At 35.9% G+C, this 18,968-nt stretch overlaps 1 protein-coding gene across 1 annotated transcript; it reads right to left on the bottom strand.

Moving 5' to 3' along the window:
• Positions 1–978: 978 nt before the first annotated feature.
• On the bottom strand, positions 979–12,485 carry LOC124225513 (olfactory receptor 52Z1-like). Its single transcript, XM_046638203.1, has 2 exons — positions 12,155–12,485; positions 979–1,937 (listed from the first exon to the last, which is right to left on the bottom strand). The coding sequence occupies exons 1-2, from the start codon at positions 12,483–12,485 to the stop codon at positions 979–981; spliced, it is 1,290 nt and encodes a 429-aa protein (XP_046494159.1).
• Between the last annotated feature and the right edge of the window lie 6,483 nt (positions 12,486–18,968).

The raw sequence follows: 18,968 nt of genomic DNA, 5'->3' as shown, positions 1-18,968 counted from the left end.
AAGTGAACATAATTCTGACCATTTGCCATGATTTTCTTTTCCTTTTCCTAAGAATTATCCTGATACAATTTCATCCCCATTAAGTCAGAATGTTAAGAGGTATAACAGATTGATTTAGGTTCAGCAGTTTGACCCACTATTAGGTTATTGTACTTTCTGTCCCATAATCATTGCAACTGAGACACCGAATCCACTAAAGAAGCTTAGGCTCTCCTGCTGTTGAGGTCCTAAGGCAACCTGGCTTTTGTCCTTCTTGAGTTATAGATATTCAAGTTATCCTTGGTTATCATGGCATAACTCAGAATGCTTCCATGAAATATCCTGTTTTTTGTTTACCTAATCTAACCAAAGTAATTTTTCTATTGTTGGTAAGTGAAAGTCTCTATTACACCAAGATATTACAGGAGATAAGAAATAGATATTTTCTGGAAGCTAAAGGAAAGGTTTTTGAGAGAAAACAGAAAGAAGTATTTTACTTATAGGTCCTATATAACATATAGGGACCTATCAGGGAGTTCAAATCATTAGCATTTATTATTTGATTAAGGAAGACATTTATCCTTCCTACAGATATTTATTAAATTATTTGTTTATTCCGAGTCCTCTAGGTGTTATGGTGAGACCAGATTCAGAGCTAATCCCTGAACATATGGAGTTTGACATTTTGTCCTGTCTATAGCAAATTGATATAAAAGAGACATTGTGTATTACAAAAAGGATATTTAAGTCCCTTGTGCTATTACAGTGATATTCCATTAATTGTTACTTTACTATTTTGAGATACTCTTCAATGGTGAGTGAGCAGTTCCTGTTTATCCCATGTCAGGAATACAGTATCTGTAAATATGAATTTTTAAAGCTCTATTCAGAGGTTAAGGGTTGTGGGGACAGATCTGCCAAGATTGATTCAAATTTGACGTTTGGGCCTCTTCCTCCATGGTGGACTCTGCTGTTCATTGTTGCTTCATTACCCTTGGGTCATTTTGTTTGGCTACAGAGTCCTAGTACTCTCATCTTTATCTCTTTTGTCTTCACTCCATAAACAATGGGATTCATGGTAGGTGGCACCAGTAAGTAGAGGTTTGCCAGGAGGATAAGGGCATGCCTGGGCACATGCTTTCCAAAGCGATGGGTAAAGAAAGAAAAGAAGGCCAGAGTATAGAATATTAAGATGACACATATATGAGCTCCACAGGTTCCAAAGGCCTTTGTCCGGGCTTCCCTAGAAGGTAGTCGGAAGACTGTTCTCAGAATTAGCCAGTAGGACAGGGAGATGAGGACAAAGTCCAGCCCTGTGGTGAGGAGAGCAGCAGTGAGCCCATAAATGCTATTAAGGGCAATGCTATTGCAGGCCAACTTGGCGATGCCCATGTTCTCACAGTAGGTATGGTGGATGATATTGCTCTGGCAGAAGTGTAGCCGGAGAATGAGGAGGACACCTGGGGTGACCACAGCCACACTTCGAGCCACCAGAGCCAGGCCCACCTTGCTAATGAGAGAGCCTGTAAGTAGGGTTGCATAATGGAGAGGTGAACAGATAGCCACATAGCGATCAAAAGCCATGGCCAGTAGAACAGCAGATTCAGAGAGGAAGAGAGCGTGAACAAAAAACATCTGTGTGAGGCAGGCAGGAAAGGTGGACAGGGAAGAGCCCTGCCAGAAGATGAGAAGCATTTTGGGTACTGTGACAGTACAAAGGAGGACGTCGTTGAATGCCAGCATCCCCAGGAAGACATATATGGGTTCATGGAGGCTTCTGTCCCAGGCTACCACCGCCACAACCAGGCCATTGCCTATCACAGCCAAAAGGTACATGAAGCTGAAAGGGATGGAGATCCAGATTTGGAAGTCTTCTAAGCCTGGGATACCAGTCAGCAGAAAGGCAGTGAGATGTGTGGATGTACAGTTGGATGTTGTTATAGAGATGTGGCCAAAGTCTATTACGTGAAAGAGTAGAGAGCTAGAGTAAATAATAACAGAATATGAGTACATATTTCTTCATCCTAGTCAAATTCTAACCATTAATTTTGGCTAGAGAATTAGATGGAAAATGAAATAGTCTGAGAAATGTTACTAAATAACTGAAGGATAATGGGAAAATCACTTCCTGTTTATGGGGCATCTTATTCTCTCTGAAAACAACTTGTGAAGCAGTTGAAACTAATAGTTGAATACTTTATTTCTTGTAATGTCAGTTGGTATAACTACCTAATTTATGATATGTCTTTTGAACTTGTAACTGTTATATGTATATATTTTTGCCTTTCTAAATTGATAATAAATTATTAAATACAAAAAAAAGTAATTTTCCTTTTTTCTTTTCTCTCTGTAATACTGAATAGAAGATTGGAGAGAATTAATATTCCATTCTTCACTGGACAAACTGAATGAGCAGAGATGGGTTAGATGATAGACTGATGCATAACTGGAGGCAGCATGAAGACTCCAATTCTTCTCTCTCATCCTGAGGGTGTGAGATATGTTACCTTGGCCTATTTTTTCTATGATAAGGAAAAAAATTCACTCATCTGGCTCTCATTTGAATCTTTGAAGTTAATGATTGATTTAAGATGAAATTTAAACTGCTACGCAAAAGTTGTGATTATTCATACCCTAGTAAGCACTAACTCTTGAGGATCGGGAAATGGAGTTATAGAAGACAAATAAAAATTCAGAGTACAGAATTTTCTCATTCAGAGCAAGAAAGTCACTGAAGAATGTGAAGACCCCTAATTCTTCAATATCTATCATTGAAAGAGCCTTCTATGACGTAAAGTGACTTCAGTTTTCATATTCACTACCACAGAATAAGATCAAACTTTAGCAACTTTTTAAAATAGCAGTAGTTCTTGCTTTTATTATATCAAAAGTTATAAAATAAAAATAGCTTTTCTAAAAAAACCCCTCAAATATAAAATTATTGTTTGTCCAGGCCTATAAAACATTAGATCAATTAGTCAAGATTGTAATCAAATGCAGTGCTTTTGGCAAAGGCACCATGTATGCTTATAAGCACTTTTGACTTCAAGTCTTTGGCAGTTTCAAAGTCATGGATAATAAATGCTATTTCATCTAAAAAGAGCTACAAAATCTAGAATCTGATCATGCTGCACTTTTCATGGGGGGCTGTCACACCATCAAGTAGATGGGAAACCACCCTGTTTCAAGATATCTATTGTCCCTTGAGTTAACTGAAATCCTTTTAACATGATCCCAACGCTTAACAAGGAAGCAGGACAAATTATCACATTATGAACACAAATTTATGTTATTCTCCCTCATACTGCCCTTTTTCTCTCTTTCACGAAATTCAAATGAAGAATAAAAGACAAAATGTCCCACCAAAAGGCAACACATAAAATAGAGGAAGTGACTTTTAATGAAACTCCAAGAGAAAGATTTTTTGAATGTTTATTTTGTTAAAAATACGGAGGTATAACTATAATTTTATTAGCCCCCTAAGACTGAGGCTTTGCTTCATTTTTTTGGTTGTCTTCCAGAAAAGGCTGGTTTTGCTGTGTGACAACTACACACAATATATCAGTGTATTAAAATAGAAGACATATCACATGTCATTACAAGAGTGGGAAATATAGCAGTAATGGTAAAAATAATAATTGCAATATAAATGCTTATAATGTGCTAAGAATTTTCCTACAAAATATTCCAACCACTTTACATGGATTACCAATTTAATGGTCAAAACTAATATATGAAATAGCTATTGTTGATATCCCAATTGTGAATGCAAGGGAACTCAGGCACTGAAGGGCCTTCCCAATGTCACATCACTAATGAGTGTGTAAATTGTTGGAAATCCAGGGATCCTGATTGCCAAACTCACACTTTTAACCACTAAACTATTCTAACTTACCTTTTAGATGCATGATTTTTCTAAACCATTTGGAATGTAAAAGAGCAGACCTTGAATTTCCTCTTAGTACCTCCCACAATGATATTTCTAGGTGTTAAGTAAAAAGTCCTGTCCAGCTGATAAGGATTCAGGAAAGATATGCATATGTACATTTATATATTCATCAGTATTGTACACCAATATCTGTAAAGACAACTCAGGGAATAACCTCAGGGCTGCGAAATCTTTTGGGTATTTTACAATTGAGTGAGAGGGCTTTTACACCTGAGACCCACAGTCAGTATTTGGATTAGCTGGCTAAATTTATCTTCCGTTCTTGTAAAATTATATTTTCCATATTTCCATACTTGTAAAATTGTATTTTCCACTTTTGAACTGCATTTGATAATTTTCCATCCCAAATGAAGTCTCTGAGCAACATCTCTGCACTTTTTTGCCAGCTCAGTATGTATTCCTTGGAGAATACTATAACAAAAAAGGAGGTTTCCTATTGCACGACACTTCTGGAACATCCACATGTTTTATGACAAAGCCAAACTGTTGAGGCTATTTTAATATGTGTAAATACATTACCAGGTGTCCTTTAGTGACATATTTTGAGGTTTTACCAAGGGAAAGGCATCACAGAATATTTGAAGATCCCCCCTACTTTTGAAATGAAGCTTTGTCATTAGTATATGTTACTTTATAAAGCAGTTTTAGGTTTACAGAAAAATTAAGCAGAAAGTGTAGAGTTCACAAATATCCCCTTAACCTCACCCACCTAGTTTCCCCTCTTATTGTGTTGCATTAGTGTGATTCCTTTGTTACAATTGATGAGCCAATAGTGACATATTTTTATAAGCTAGAGGCCATAGTTTACATTAGACTTCACGATTCATGTTGTATATTATATGGTTTTGAGAAATGTGTAATGGCGTGGATCCACCATTACAGTATCATACACGATTGTTTCACTGCCCTACAAATCCACTGTGTTACCTATTTGTCCCTCCTTCCCTGTAACCCCTCTGACAACCGCTGATATGTCTCTGTCTCTGTAGTTTTATTTTTTTCCACAATGTCATATAGCTGGAATCATGCATTACGGTAGCCCTTTCACATTGCCTTCTTTCACTTAGTAAAAAGCGTTTAAGATTCCTCCATGCCTTTTTGTGGCTTGATAGCTCATTTATTTTCATCGCTAAATAATATGCTGATGTCTGGATGTACCACAGTTTATGTATTCACCTATTGAAGGGCATATTGGTTGCTTTCAAATTTTGACAATTATACGCAAAGCTGCTATAAATATCCATGTGCAAGTTTTTGTGTGATAATAAGTTTTCAAATCATCTGGGCAAACACAAGGGAGTATGATTTCTGGCTCATATGTAAGAATATGTTTAATTTTGCAAAAAACTGCCAAGCTATCTTCCAAAGTGATTATAGTGACATGACTATCAAAACAGATATCCCTCTGCTTGCATTGTAAGGGATGGAGGGCAGTCTGAAAAGTAAATACTTCACTGAAATACACACTATATCAAAGATAAAAGGCTTTCATGATTAATATTCTCACAGCTTAGTTGTTCCCAAGGATACTTGCTCTGGGGATAATTGACTTTGTTTTTATTTGATATAGGACCTTGTCTGAATGGCTATTCAAATGCTCCCTGAATCTAGTCATTTATCCAAGGGAGGGTTTTATAGAATCAAATACTTCTTCCTCAAAATGTCAACTTCCTTATCCAAGGGATGAGGACAAGAAGCATACACATCTTATCTACTGGTCACTGGTTTTTTCAATTGTCCTATTCAGTTTATCAAAATGTGACTCTGAAATATCATTTTCAATTCCACATACTCACTAAAATCTTTGATTTTGGATACAAAAACTGAGACAATTGGAATCAACCTCAGAAGCGCGATCAGGACTTTTTCCTTAATTGATACTTTTCCATTTGTATTATTTTAGATAAAGAAAATGAATAAGAGGACCCACTTCACCATCATTCCACAAGAGAAAATTTTAGCAATTCCAAACACGGTACCATTCCCATCTATGGGCTCTTAAGGTTCTCTGAATCTACTCCATCTGGTCTCAGGGTGTGTTAGTGTTCGGGGATGAGGCTGGTCAAAATTTCCGTAGAACTGGATACCCAATTCCTCTCTTTCCTTGGGATTCTTACAGAAATTTTTTTCCTTTTGAGTCAGCACCATTCTCCAAAACAACTAGTGTTGACTTTGGGAGAGAAAACACTAATATCTTCACAGGAAAAGTTCATAAAACAGATATTGGTAGTTTCTTGTAGTACATGCTAGAATTTAACTATTTTGATATTTGTCCCACTTATCTTTGATCTTATTTCTGTATCCAACCTCAGCTAAATCTTGATTTTCTTCTCACCTGACATCTCAAAGCAACTTGGCTGCTAGAGTCCTTCATTGGTAGCTTTGTTTCACTACTACAAAGCCCAAATCACTTGTGACCCAGTTTGGGCTCTTTTATTGTTCATGAATAGCTACCTTAGGGACAGGAATCTTCTGGGAATTTCTCGTCTTTTGCTTAATTTAAAGTTATTAACTCTTGACTACTCCATAGGAATGCTCTAGGAATAACCCTGGTGGTCTAGTGGCTAAGATTTGGCACTCTCACCTCTGTGGCTGGGGTTCATTTCCTTGTCAGGGAACCACAGCACCTCTCTGTTGGTTGTCCTAACTGTGGCAGCTGCATGTTGCTGTGATACTGAAAGCTATGCCCCCAGTATTTCAAACACCAGCAGAGTCAATAATGGTGAACAGCTTTCAACGGAGCTGTCAGACTAGGAAGAAGGACTGACCACATGACATTATCTTTAGCTAGAATCTTTTGAGATGCAGACTTGAAATATAATTGATTGTATAGCAGATTATCTAAGAATTCTGAAGCTATATTCTGAAAGTATCCCTCTTTCATGGCATGGTCTTCTCTCCTCCGCTCTATAAACACAGAATTAAGTCAGGGGACCATTGGAGTCATGGTGTACAGGAAAGCACTGAATCGTGAACCTTTGGGATTTCCAGATACAAGGACAAACCCTGAGATATGGAGGCATTCTGTGAAGTAGTGAAAATTCAGTGGAAGCACCCAGTGACTGTAATTGAACCCATTGAATCAGGTTATATTTCTCGTTTTTTTCTTATCCAAACATCAAGGTTCAGGGCTTCTTATTTGATATATTTCAGTTGATATAAGGAAGGCTTTTCATCTCTCTGATGGGGCAGTATACATTGAGGTATATTAGTAAAGATGTTTCCTGGTAGCAGGCAACAGATTCTTCAACTCCAATTAGCTTTTTAAAAAAGTAATTTACTGGCTCATGTAACCGTAAAATCAAAAGGTAGGTTTATTTAAGAAGGTATTTGAGTCGGTAGTGTGACCCGATCTCTCTCGTTCTCTTCCACTTCTCAGTTTTGCTTCTTTACCTTTGATGCCATTATTAGCAGGCATTCATTTCATGAATTCAAGAAGGCAGTTCTTAAAAGTGTATATTTCCTCATTCATATCTAGCAGGAAAAACATAATCAGTACAATATTTTGAATAAAATCTAAGAGCTGAATTCTGTTGATGTTAATTGGCCTGGAGTGCATTATGTGTTTCTTGAATTAATAACTGTGGCTAGGTGAAATGTATATGCTGATATTATTAAAACAATCAGAGCCTACCCTGAAAGTGTGGCCAATCCCACTCGAACTCCATGACTGAGAAATTTGGAGTAGTATTGGGAAGAGGGAAGGGGAGATGACTGCTGAAGAGACAATTAGCAAATGTATATCAATGAAGTTTATAGGGAGAGACAGTGATTAAAGTTGAGGAGTGAGTTTTCTGCGGTTAGGAAAGGGGCAGGGAGGAGACTGATTCAGCCCAGTCTACCTCCTTCTTATCTGGCTTATTTACGTCCAGGGTGATTTTAGCAGCATCTAGAGGAGCCCCACATAAGGAAGAGCTTTCAGAATGAATTACAAAGAACACCTGGTATGGTGCAGTAGATCCTGCTATCTCTACACCGAAAATAGGGGTAGTCAGGCTGGTGAAAAATTATTGATAATATTGGAGTGGGAATTTCAATGTTGGGTGAAGATTGAAACACATGAACTTCAGGGTGCATTTAATCCCCATATTAGGATCATTGTTATTGCCTAACAGTTTCTACCATTCACATTGCATTTGTGCAGGCTCAAAGAAATACTATGACCTTGACAAGTAGATACAATATGTTAAAACATAATGGATATTGACACTCATAGATTCAGTATAACAAGAGATGTAAAACAAACAAGAAAATCAAGAAAGGGAGAGTTCCCATAGGTAGTTTGGAAATTCTAATTTTATTAAACTAACATAGAAGACCTTCTGGTATTTCTAAAGGGTCCATATTGCTGGTGTGTACAGCAATGCAGATTGGTAGTCACACAATAACAGTCAACTTTTGAAAGATGAAAGTCAAGAAGATGTTTCTAGATCTGGTTTTTGTGAGCCTTAACTGGGGAAAAAATGTTCTTAGCTTTATTTGGGGTTCCTGACCCGTCCCCTGCTAGAGGCCTATTTCACTTATGTCAAGTGCTTCTGCCTCAATGCTGGTGCTGCAATCAGTTTTCACTCCCAAGATGGCTTAGCAGAGTCTCCCAAGTTCATCTCTCTTATTTAACATACACAGGAGAATAAAAAGAAGAGATGATTGTGAGGGCTAATGGCCTCCCTAAGTTTCTATTAAAATTGATGAGCAACTCCAATAATGTTCTTTCTTTTGATCATTCTCATTAGTGTATATAATTCCAGTTCCAAGGTAATAGATTCCAGTGGACAAATAATAACAGCTCATGTGTAGGGAAACACCACTTTCATAGGAGAGAAGTACATAAAGCTGTGGTTACAAGCTATGATTTTTGGTGGAGATTGTACAACAATAAGATTAAAGAAAAATACAAACACATTATGAATTAAAAGGAATTTATGGACATATTTTTACCTGAAGGGAAAACAAAAATTGACTCATTAAATGTTTAATAGCCAGAGAATTGAGGCAGTTGGATTGCAAATCTGAGAGAATACCAGTTAAATAAGAAGATTCCTTTAGTGGAGATAAATAATTATGATACTCCGTGGTTAGAGATGTAAATCAATGCAGATTGTCTTTGTGTGTAATTTTATTTTCAAAGTTAATTATATTTTTACCTTCATGTACTCCTAAACTCGGAAATCACAAATCCCCTTAGCTCAAAGCAATCTAATAATCACTTATTTTAACTCACTCATCTGAATTTATTATGAATTTCTTCTATTGTCACCCACTATCTCATTCCTTACCAGTGTTGAGAAATTTTTAAATATCAGTCAGAAAACACTGAATAATACAAAACTATGCTACTTTTTCCACAGAAAAAGATTCAAGGTAGGGTTCAATAGTATGATACTCGTTTAGAATTTTCCTACATGCTAAGTACAGGTCTCAGTCTTATCTTTGTAGTTGATTTCACAAGATGGCCACTAATCTTAAATATCCATTTTGCTCCAAAGCAAAATCATCTACACAATTGGTTTTCTCTATTACCTAAGAGACTGATGTCATTTTTCCTGGTTTAGATTATGGCCTTTATTTTTTTGTCTGCTTTGTGGTCTATGTCCCCAATAATTTGCTATCATTCATTTATGTCTTCATTCTTTCAATACCTATTTTGTAGGTCACATGTATGCAAGTTTCCTTGTTAGCATGAATATCAGTTAAAAGAATAGATGTGTTTCCTGTTTTAAGGAAATAGACACTTCACAATGAAAAAAAAGGAAATTGTTTCCCAGGTAAGATGAGGGCATTGAGTTCCAAAACTAGAGAGTTCTGGAATTATATGAAAGATGAGAATGATAAATGAGAAACTAAAAGTAACTATGGCAGAAAACGTCCATTGGTTTCTCAGAAAGTCTAGACTGAGGGTGACATGGGCTGGCAATATACTGTTTAGATGCACAGGTCGGGAAATGAGTTATATTTGCAAGCTCTCATTTACCATACAGCTTTTAGAAGTGTTAGGAATTTCCTATGCATGTCCAGAAGTCTAGGCTTTGTAAGCATAATATTGTGGAAATTTTTGGTGTTTATTCTTTTTTGTTCCTGTAGTAGGTCTATGAAAGCCTTAGAAAACAGTAAATTGTGGGCGTGAGGAATATGTAAGGCCCTATACAGCTTCTAAGAAGTTTATGTACTGGCTCATGAAGGATCTCCTTTTCATTCTTGACAGGGCATTCTGCAAATGAAACTTACCTAAAGCATTGCTGTTATTTCTCTATTGTAATGTTATTTTGATGACTCATTGGAGACAAAAATTATTTAAAGAGGGTGCCCTCCAAATAAAATGTATCTTTCCTCTATCGCATCTTCTTGGGGACACACTCTCCAACAGCTACTGAGCTAATAGCCTACATTCATTTGTTTGGTTACATAATTTCATAAATCAGCAGAACACTAACCAGCAAACAAAAATTTGAGACAACGAGTACTACTCAGCATGTCAATACACCAGTTAATGGCTCATTGCAATCTTTTCCATGATTTTCTGCCTAGTTTTCCAAGTTTTAAACTGTACCTATCAATAGATGTCAAAGGAGTGTGGACATGTACATGGTAAACTAGAAGAATATACTTGTAAAGTAATGTCTAAACAAGATAAAAGTCTCACAAGTAAAAACTGAGAAAATTCGATGTAATTTTAAGGATAGATAGTAAAAAATCATAGAGGAGACATTTGTGGAAGATGTTCATCAGAAGTTACATTGTAGTCAGGTTACAACATGCCCTCTACTTGATGCCTTATGTTTTGATTACAAATCTTCCAACAAATTCATGGATATTCACGGATATTGAGAGATTTCTGACAACACAGATTATTTTGAACTCAGGCTTTATTTGTACAATTATTTGTCGTCTATTTTAGTTGAGTTACTTAAGGAAAATGAGGATATTGTTGCGCTTCTCAAAAACTTTCAGAAAAGTGAGAGACAAACGTGCATGAGGATTGTGAACATAGAAATATTTCTTAGCGATATGCTTTGCCCAAATTAGAAATTAATTTCTTAAGGATTACTCCAGATATATATAAATAATCCTAAAGTCCTCTCTTCTATAATTTCAGTAGATTACCCAGAATACGGGTGCATATCTCCTGAATTTTAATGCAGTATACAACAGAGTTGAGAAAAGGAGGGATCAGTAGGTATATATAAGCCATGATAATGTGCACCGTGGGTGGAACCTGTTTCCCAAAGCGATGGATAATGGATACCCCCAGCATGGGAACGTAGACCAGCAGCACAGCACAGATGTGGGAAACACAAGTGTTAAGGGCCTTGAATTGTTCTTCCTGCTGTGGGGAACTGGTCTTGGCCACATGAAGATACGTCTCTTTGGCATGAGGATTATTTGAGGCTGGTTTCTTTGCAGACAGGAAAGCAACTGAAAAGTAGAACTTGCTTACCCTTTTGTTAAGAGACATTTACATTGTAAAGGAAATCTCCATCTGTAAAAATATCTCCCTCTGTACCGGGAAGAAGGTGAGATGACCTTATCTCCAGAAACTCTTAATCAATGGGGAAGGCAAGGACTCAAATCTGCATTTTATTGTGCTTGTCTGGTAACCTCCTGTAACTGACTTCCCTTCCCCTCCCAAATTGGCATTTCTTTAAGGATTAAGCACCTTTCCTTAGGCTAGGAACTGATTGCTGCACCCACCTGTGACCACCCAGCTCAAGACAATAGATTTGCCTCCTGCTATGCCCTCTGAGGTAGCAGACCAATTACCTGCTGTGTCCATCAAGCGCTGTGCCGACAGGGCAATCTTGTGACTATTGTGGGAGGGACATTTCAATCATATGTGAAATACCCTGTTTGGGGGTATATAACCACTCTGTATACCTCACTTCTTTGGTGCCCTTTCTTCCTTCGGGAAGAAAGGCCCCAGGCCATGGTCCTCATAAAGCTTTGTTTAATTTTCTCCTACTATTCTGTCTCATGTGAATTTAATTCATTCTCTGGCCAGAATAACCCAGAGAAGGTAGAGGAAATGTCTTCCTCCCCTACACTGGGAAGCAATGCCTAGTACAGTCATCAGAATCTTCAAATAAGAGAGAAGAATGAGTAGAGAGTCCACTCCAAAGGTAATGAGAATGATGGTGATGCCATACATGCTATTGATATGGTGGTCAGAACAGGAGAGTTTGATGATATCTGGGTGCAGGCAGTATGAGTGGGAGAGCACATGGGACTTACAAAACCTCAGTTGCTTAATGAGAAAGGGTCCTGGGAAGATGATAGCCACAGCCAGTAGCAAAAGGCCCACACCTATCTTGGCAATGGTAGAATTAGTCAAAATAGTAGTATACCTGAGTGGATCGGAGATGGCCATATAGCAGTCAAAAGACATGGTGAGCAGAATGCCTGACTCCATTAGGAGGAAAACATGGATGAAGAACATCTGAATTGGGCAGGCATCAAAGTCTATTTCACAGGCATTGAACCAGAAAAGCTTGAGTAGTGTGGACAGAGTGGCAGCACAGAGTTCTAGGTCACTAACAGCCAGCATGGAGAGAAAAAGATACATGGGTGCATGGAATGACTATTCCACCTGAATAATTGCTAAGATGATGATGTTACCCATAAGGGCAATTAGGTACAGGGCACAAAACAAAATGGAATCACCAAATGTGAATCCTCCAACCCAGGGAAACCAGTCAGAAGAAAGGGTCTGTAGCTACTATTGTTGAAAAAGACCATGATGTCCAATATCAGGGACAGGAGTCAATGGTCTTTTGTCTCTAGAGCAAGAGAGTCTTGATTAGCACACCACCACCATTATCCTCATTTAATGAAGAAACCTACATAATTTGTTTATGCTGGTTGTTACATAAATCTCTTTCACTACCTTTCCAAAGTTCTAGTCAGAGAAACATGTGGACACTAATAAACTTTTATACAAGAAAGCATAATATGAAAATCATATCAACTATTTAATCTTCTCACACAACAATATTTTAATCAAGACTTGAAATGTCATATAAAAACAGTATCCCTGAATTTTTCTTCTATTTATTCATAGAAAATTTGATATGGTTGACAGGAGAGGACAACCTAAAACTAGTTTAAGATTAAAGTCTAGGGGAAGAGATAGGAAGTGGAAAACTCTCTCCTTTATTCTTATGTTTGTTATGGCCAGCTCAATTTCTTCATAGCCAGTAAGGAAATTGAGTGAGAGAAATATAGGGGATATAGGGAAGTCTGAATATCATCCATACAGAGTCCTTATTCTTACAGAGAGAACAACCTCATATCCCTGATTAAATTAGAATCTTTCTTTACTGATACATAACCACAGGCTCATATTAGGATAAATTCTGTCCCCATTATTTTCATATTTTTTTCTCTATCAATTTAATCTTAAAAGCGTGGACTAAAGAACAAGACTTTGGTTCAGTAAATCCGTATTCTATTCCTCCATCTGACACTAGCTGCATAATGTTGTCTAAATTGTTTCTCCTCTCTGAACTAAGTTTTTTTCTTTTTAATTTTTAAAATACTTTAATGATATGGAGTTAAGCAAATGATCTTCTAAGGTCTCTTGCCATGAGTATCTATGTTGTTAAATTTATAAATTGATTTTTCGCAAATATATATTTTTAAAAATGACTATGTGCTTACAAAAACTGCCTATTCCAGGCACTGTACTTTGTAGTCAAAATATAAACTGGGTCAAATTCCTGATTAATGCTATGGAAACTACATGTCTCATACATCAGAGAAAGTTCCCTGGGAGGTAATGTTGAAGCTGTGATCTTAAGAGTGAGAAAAAAAATTCCCATACAGTATTGTGTGGTGAAAAAGGAATATATCAGAAAGAAAGAAAAACCATAAGGCAAAGGAGATAATGAAAAGTTTTGGAATTTGTAATAATTTGCAGAATATATTTTCAATGTGGATAAAGGCTTGATTTGAGAGGTATTATTAAATAAGACTGGAGAGGTAATCAATTTTAAGGAGCTCTTATGTAAATCCCAAATCAATAAATGTAAGATTACTAATTTTGAATGTGTGTATATATGTTTGTGTTTTGAGATGATCAATGGCATGATCCCGTTCACATTTTTAAAGCTGACTCTAGTTGCATTGTGGTCAATTAATTGCATGAGACATTTTACTGTATTCAATAAGGTTATTTCTCTGTTTTACGGAAGCTGTGATTTATAATATTAGCAGCCTTCTACTGAAAGGAATAATATTATGCCCCTGGGGTTATAACACTTTTTTAAGATCATCTCCATAAAATTTGTGATATTCCTGTGTAAAAATTTTTAGTTTATTCTTATTTTTCAGAAGAAGTATCAGACTTAAAAAAATGAAGTGACTTTACTCAGAAACACCTAATAAGCAGCAGGGCAGAGCTGGACTCAGTGGAGAAAAGAAGGTGTTCAATCCATGAATTTTGCCATACTGGGTATTGATTCCTTTAATTAACCATGTCATTATATAAGAATGAAAAACATAGGTTCTTCTTGGGTTCAATAACTGCATGGCTTTGGGCAATTAATTAAATCTTTTTAGGCATAGGTTTTATATCTAGGAATTGTGGACAAGAATAATAATAATGTCTGTAACATATGAGTTCTGTGAGGATTAAATTAAATGATTCATATCAATAATTAAAAATCCAGCCTGATACATAGAATCTTCTCAGAAATATTGGTTATTAATAATAATATTTCTCAGGAGAGTGCTATATATTTCTTTGATATATTTAAAAACAAAATAAGTTGCCTAAATCTGTGTTGCTGGCCACAGAGTTAGTTAAGAGAAATTTGTGGGCCATAAATTTCACAAATAAGATCCTGAGAATTCTTCCTATAATGATGACACGACATTCCATATCAATTAACTGATGATCTGTTTCTTCCCTTTAACATCTCCATTGCTCATTTCAGAACTCTGGTGAATCAGAAAGAAATTTTCATCTTTAGAAAGTATATAGTGAATCAAATTCCTCAAAAGAAAGCAGTCTTCCACAGGCCTTGGTCTAACGATACAAACCAACGTGAAGAGAAAATAAAATCTAATGAAAGAGTTACCTTTCAAAACCTCTTTTTTCCTGGAATTTCAGTTAGGAACAGAGGTGATACCTGATTTTCCACCGTAAATAGTAGATCAGTACTTAAGGAGCGTAAGCATAAAGGAAATCTTCCAAATCCCATCTCTAGGAGCAGTCAGTTACTTATCTGTGTGAGTGTGTGTTTGTGTGTGTGTGTTTACCAGCCTGTATCTGGATTCTTTTGAGGTTTCCCCTTGAGAATCATGTGTGCTGTGACAAAGTTGCCATGAGTGGTTCCCAACATCCATAAAACTCAGGAGACTATTGTCTTCTACCACTTTATAAGGCATAGAAAATCTTATTTTTAAATTATTATTCAAAATATTTTTCTCTCAAAACTAGGGTTTTAATCCTTATCACTTGTGAGAAATTTTATGCAATAATGTCCTGATTCTCTAGATAGTAGCATATTAACTATATACATTTGTTTTTATTACACTATTTAACTAATTATAGAATATATGAGCAAGATTTTTGATTGATTTTTTAACATGTTAACCTATTTCCTTCACTGTAGCTGTATTTTATGGTAAAGAGGAGGGTTAACTGACCCCATAAGCAAAAACAAAAACAAAAAACAAACCACAGAGATACGTACAGTATTACTGGATAAATTTGATGCTGAGCTGATAATATATTAATTTAGGAAGACTGCAATTCAAAAATTTAAATACTATGGAGATGATTGAAAAAACTTTAAATGTGAATTGATATGGACAATAATAGTGGTCACAGTGTTGATGTGGATGATGATAATCAGCGTGACAATATAGATTATGTCTAAATAAGAAAAAGAAACCCTTGACAAGAGTTTAATTTTAAGTTGCCTTCTTTTTGTGCCTATATTATAACATGAGGCAGGAAGATGTGTGTTATTGCAGATGAAGTGTTGATTATTGGCCCACAAGAAAAGATTGAGGAAAAAGTAGGGAATGGATAGTAAATCTGGTGATTGATTGGATATACGCTTGTGTGAGCAGGAAAGGCCAGAGAAGTACGTTGCCTAAGCACAGTACCCTGCAAAGTAATTCATTGTTAAATAAATAAGTAATCAGAATGGGCATCAGTACGTGATTAAGAAAACGATAGATATCAACTACTGTGGTACTTAGGAATTTCAAATTAAAGATGATACACCATTATATACTAATGTATGCATAATCAGAAGACAAAAGGAGGAGATACCGCCTTGGAACAATAGCAAATAAACTTAGACAAAGAAATCTATACTTTAAAAATAACTAAGGTATCATTTGACTGGAAAAGTGCAATAATCATCCTTACAAGACTCCCTGGCTTAGAGATTTTAGATGCCATCTTCATTAACTTACATAGTTGATAAAATGTATCTAAAAATTCCAAAATTTAAAGATTTCCTCAGGAGAACAAGTTCAAGATGACACTCTTACGGTATCTTTGGATTAGAGAAGACACAGACTGGCTAATATTTTATTGGATTAATTAGCGCTGTTAAAAATGACATTATTATCTTGGGGTCCTGGAGTTATTCAGACTAACAATCATGTCATTTATGTCCTTTACATCTGGATGATTATTTCTGCAGAATGAAGCACACCATCAATATTTCATTGGTACACCTGAGTACATTTGAACATGAGTTCTCCTGAAGTGGTCCAATCTAGTCTGGCATATGAGTGTGCTTCCTGTTAGTTTACTGTGTAGAACTGGGAAAAGGCAGGGAAGAGAGCCTTCAAGATATGGATCAGAATCAAACTAAATATTAATGTACTGAATGGAATAAGCATTTGAATTAAAGTAATAAATAAACATGACACACACACAAAAATAATTATAACTAACATCAAAAGTTTTAATATGGCTTCCCAGACCCTGAATATTAGCTGTCACAGAGGCAACTTACATGATAAAGTTGAAGGAGATCTTTAGCTCAAAAAGAGAGTGGTCAAGACCATAAAGGCAGAGAAAAAAATATTTGCAAATCATGTAACTGATAAGGGACTTATATCCAGAATATGTAAAAAACTCTTAAAACTCAATAACAAAAAGGCAAATAAAACCACAACATCATTAGTTAACAGTCATTAAGGATATGCAAATCGTAACCACCAGACCACTCACACCCACTAGAATGGCTACACTCAAAGGACAGAGGAAAAGTGTTGATGAGACCATAGAGAAATCTCAACCATCATATGTTGATGGTGGGAACATAAATATTGCATCATCTTTGGAAAATGGCAGTTTCTTAAAATGTTAAATAATAGTGTTACCATATGACCCACTCTTAGGTACCTACCCAAGAGAACTGAAACATATGTCCACATGAAGATTTGTATATGAACACTCATCACAGCTTTATTCATGACCACCAAAAAAATGGGAAAACAATGTCCATCAATTAATGACTAGATGGCAGCCTTGGAGTTAAAGAAGAGCAGCAGTAGAATTTGGATGTGAAATACAATGCTCTGTGCATGCAGGTCCTGGGAAAGGTCAAGAAAAGTTACCCTGTACATTTTAACCATAGTATAATCTATGAGAGTTTCATTGCTTTTGATGAATAAATATTAATTCTTTAATCATTTAAAATATAACAAAGATTTTCGTATACATCTAATAGCAGACTTTTTAGCACTATAAAGGAGTGAAGTGCTACTATTATATGCTACAACATGGATAAAACTCAAAAACATTATGCTCAAAGAAGTTAAACACAAAAGAGCACATCTTGTGTGGTTTTATTTGTATGAGACATATAAATTGGAAAATCTATAGAGACAGAATGTAGATAAGTTGTTGCCTAGAATAGGGAGTTGAAATAGAGAGTGATTCTAAAGAGGCACAAGGTTTCTTTTTGGGGTGATTGAGATCTTCTAAAATTAGATTGTGGTTATGGTTATACAACTCTGAAAATATACTAAGAATGGGTGAATTCTAAGCTGTGTTAATTATATTTCAACAAATTTCATAGATAGAAAACACTTAATTTTGTGATGTGCAGAATACCTGATTCAATGGACTGGATGAGCAAACTCATTTGTTGTTCAATATCAATTATAAAGTAGTGACTTTGACTTTCAAGGCAACAATCTATTTGTGAAGATGCATCATTACAATAAAAAGTGAAGTATCTCCATGTTCAAGGTAAGAAAACGTCACATTATTACAATGTCATTTATTGCCAACTTGATATATAGATAAAATTAAATCCATTCAAAACCCCAGCAGATTATTTTGTGTATATGTACAAATTGTTCTTCAGCTTATGTGGAAAGGCAAATACTTAGAATAGTCTATACAATATTGGAGAACAAAGCCAGAGGACTGACACCACCCAACTTCAAAACTTGCTACAAAAGCTGTAGTGATCATGAGAGTGTGGTAGTGCAGAAGAATAGACTAATTGATCAGTGGAACAGAACTGACAGCCCACAAACAGACACACACACATGTAGTCAACCAATCTTTGACAAAGGAGGAAAGGCAATTTAATGGAGAAAGAATAGTTTTTTCCACAAATGGTGCTGGAACAAGTGCACATCCACATTCAAAAATAAATGAATGTAAACAAAGACCTTACACCTTTCACAATAATTAACTCAGATATATCATAAACCCCCTTGATTTAAAATGTAAGACTATACACACTTTAGAAGATAGCAAAGGGGAAACTCTAGGATACCTTGGGCTTAGCAATGACCTTTTAGTTAATACCAAATGCATGATCCGTGAAAAAAGAAATTGAAAAGTTGAACTTCATTAAAATGGAAAAAGTCTTCTCTGTGAAAGTCACTCAAGAGAATACAAAGACATGACACAATGAGAGGAAATTATTTTCAAAACTCGTATATGATAAAAGGACTTTTACTCTAAAATATACAAAGAAATCTTAAAATTCAACAATAAGAAATCAAACAATGGCCAGCCCTGATGACCAGTGATTAAAGTTTGGTGCGCTCTGCTTCA

Source organism: Equus quagga, chromosome 14 (genome assembly GCF_021613505.1).
Source record: "Equus quagga isolate Etosha38 chromosome 14, UCLA_HA_Equagga_1.0, whole genome shotgun sequence".
NCBI lineage: Eukaryota > Metazoa > Chordata > Mammalia > Perissodactyla > Equidae > Equus > Equus quagga.
Note: the sequence above shows the minus strand (reverse complement) of the source record. Positions and strands in the feature narration are given on the sequence as shown.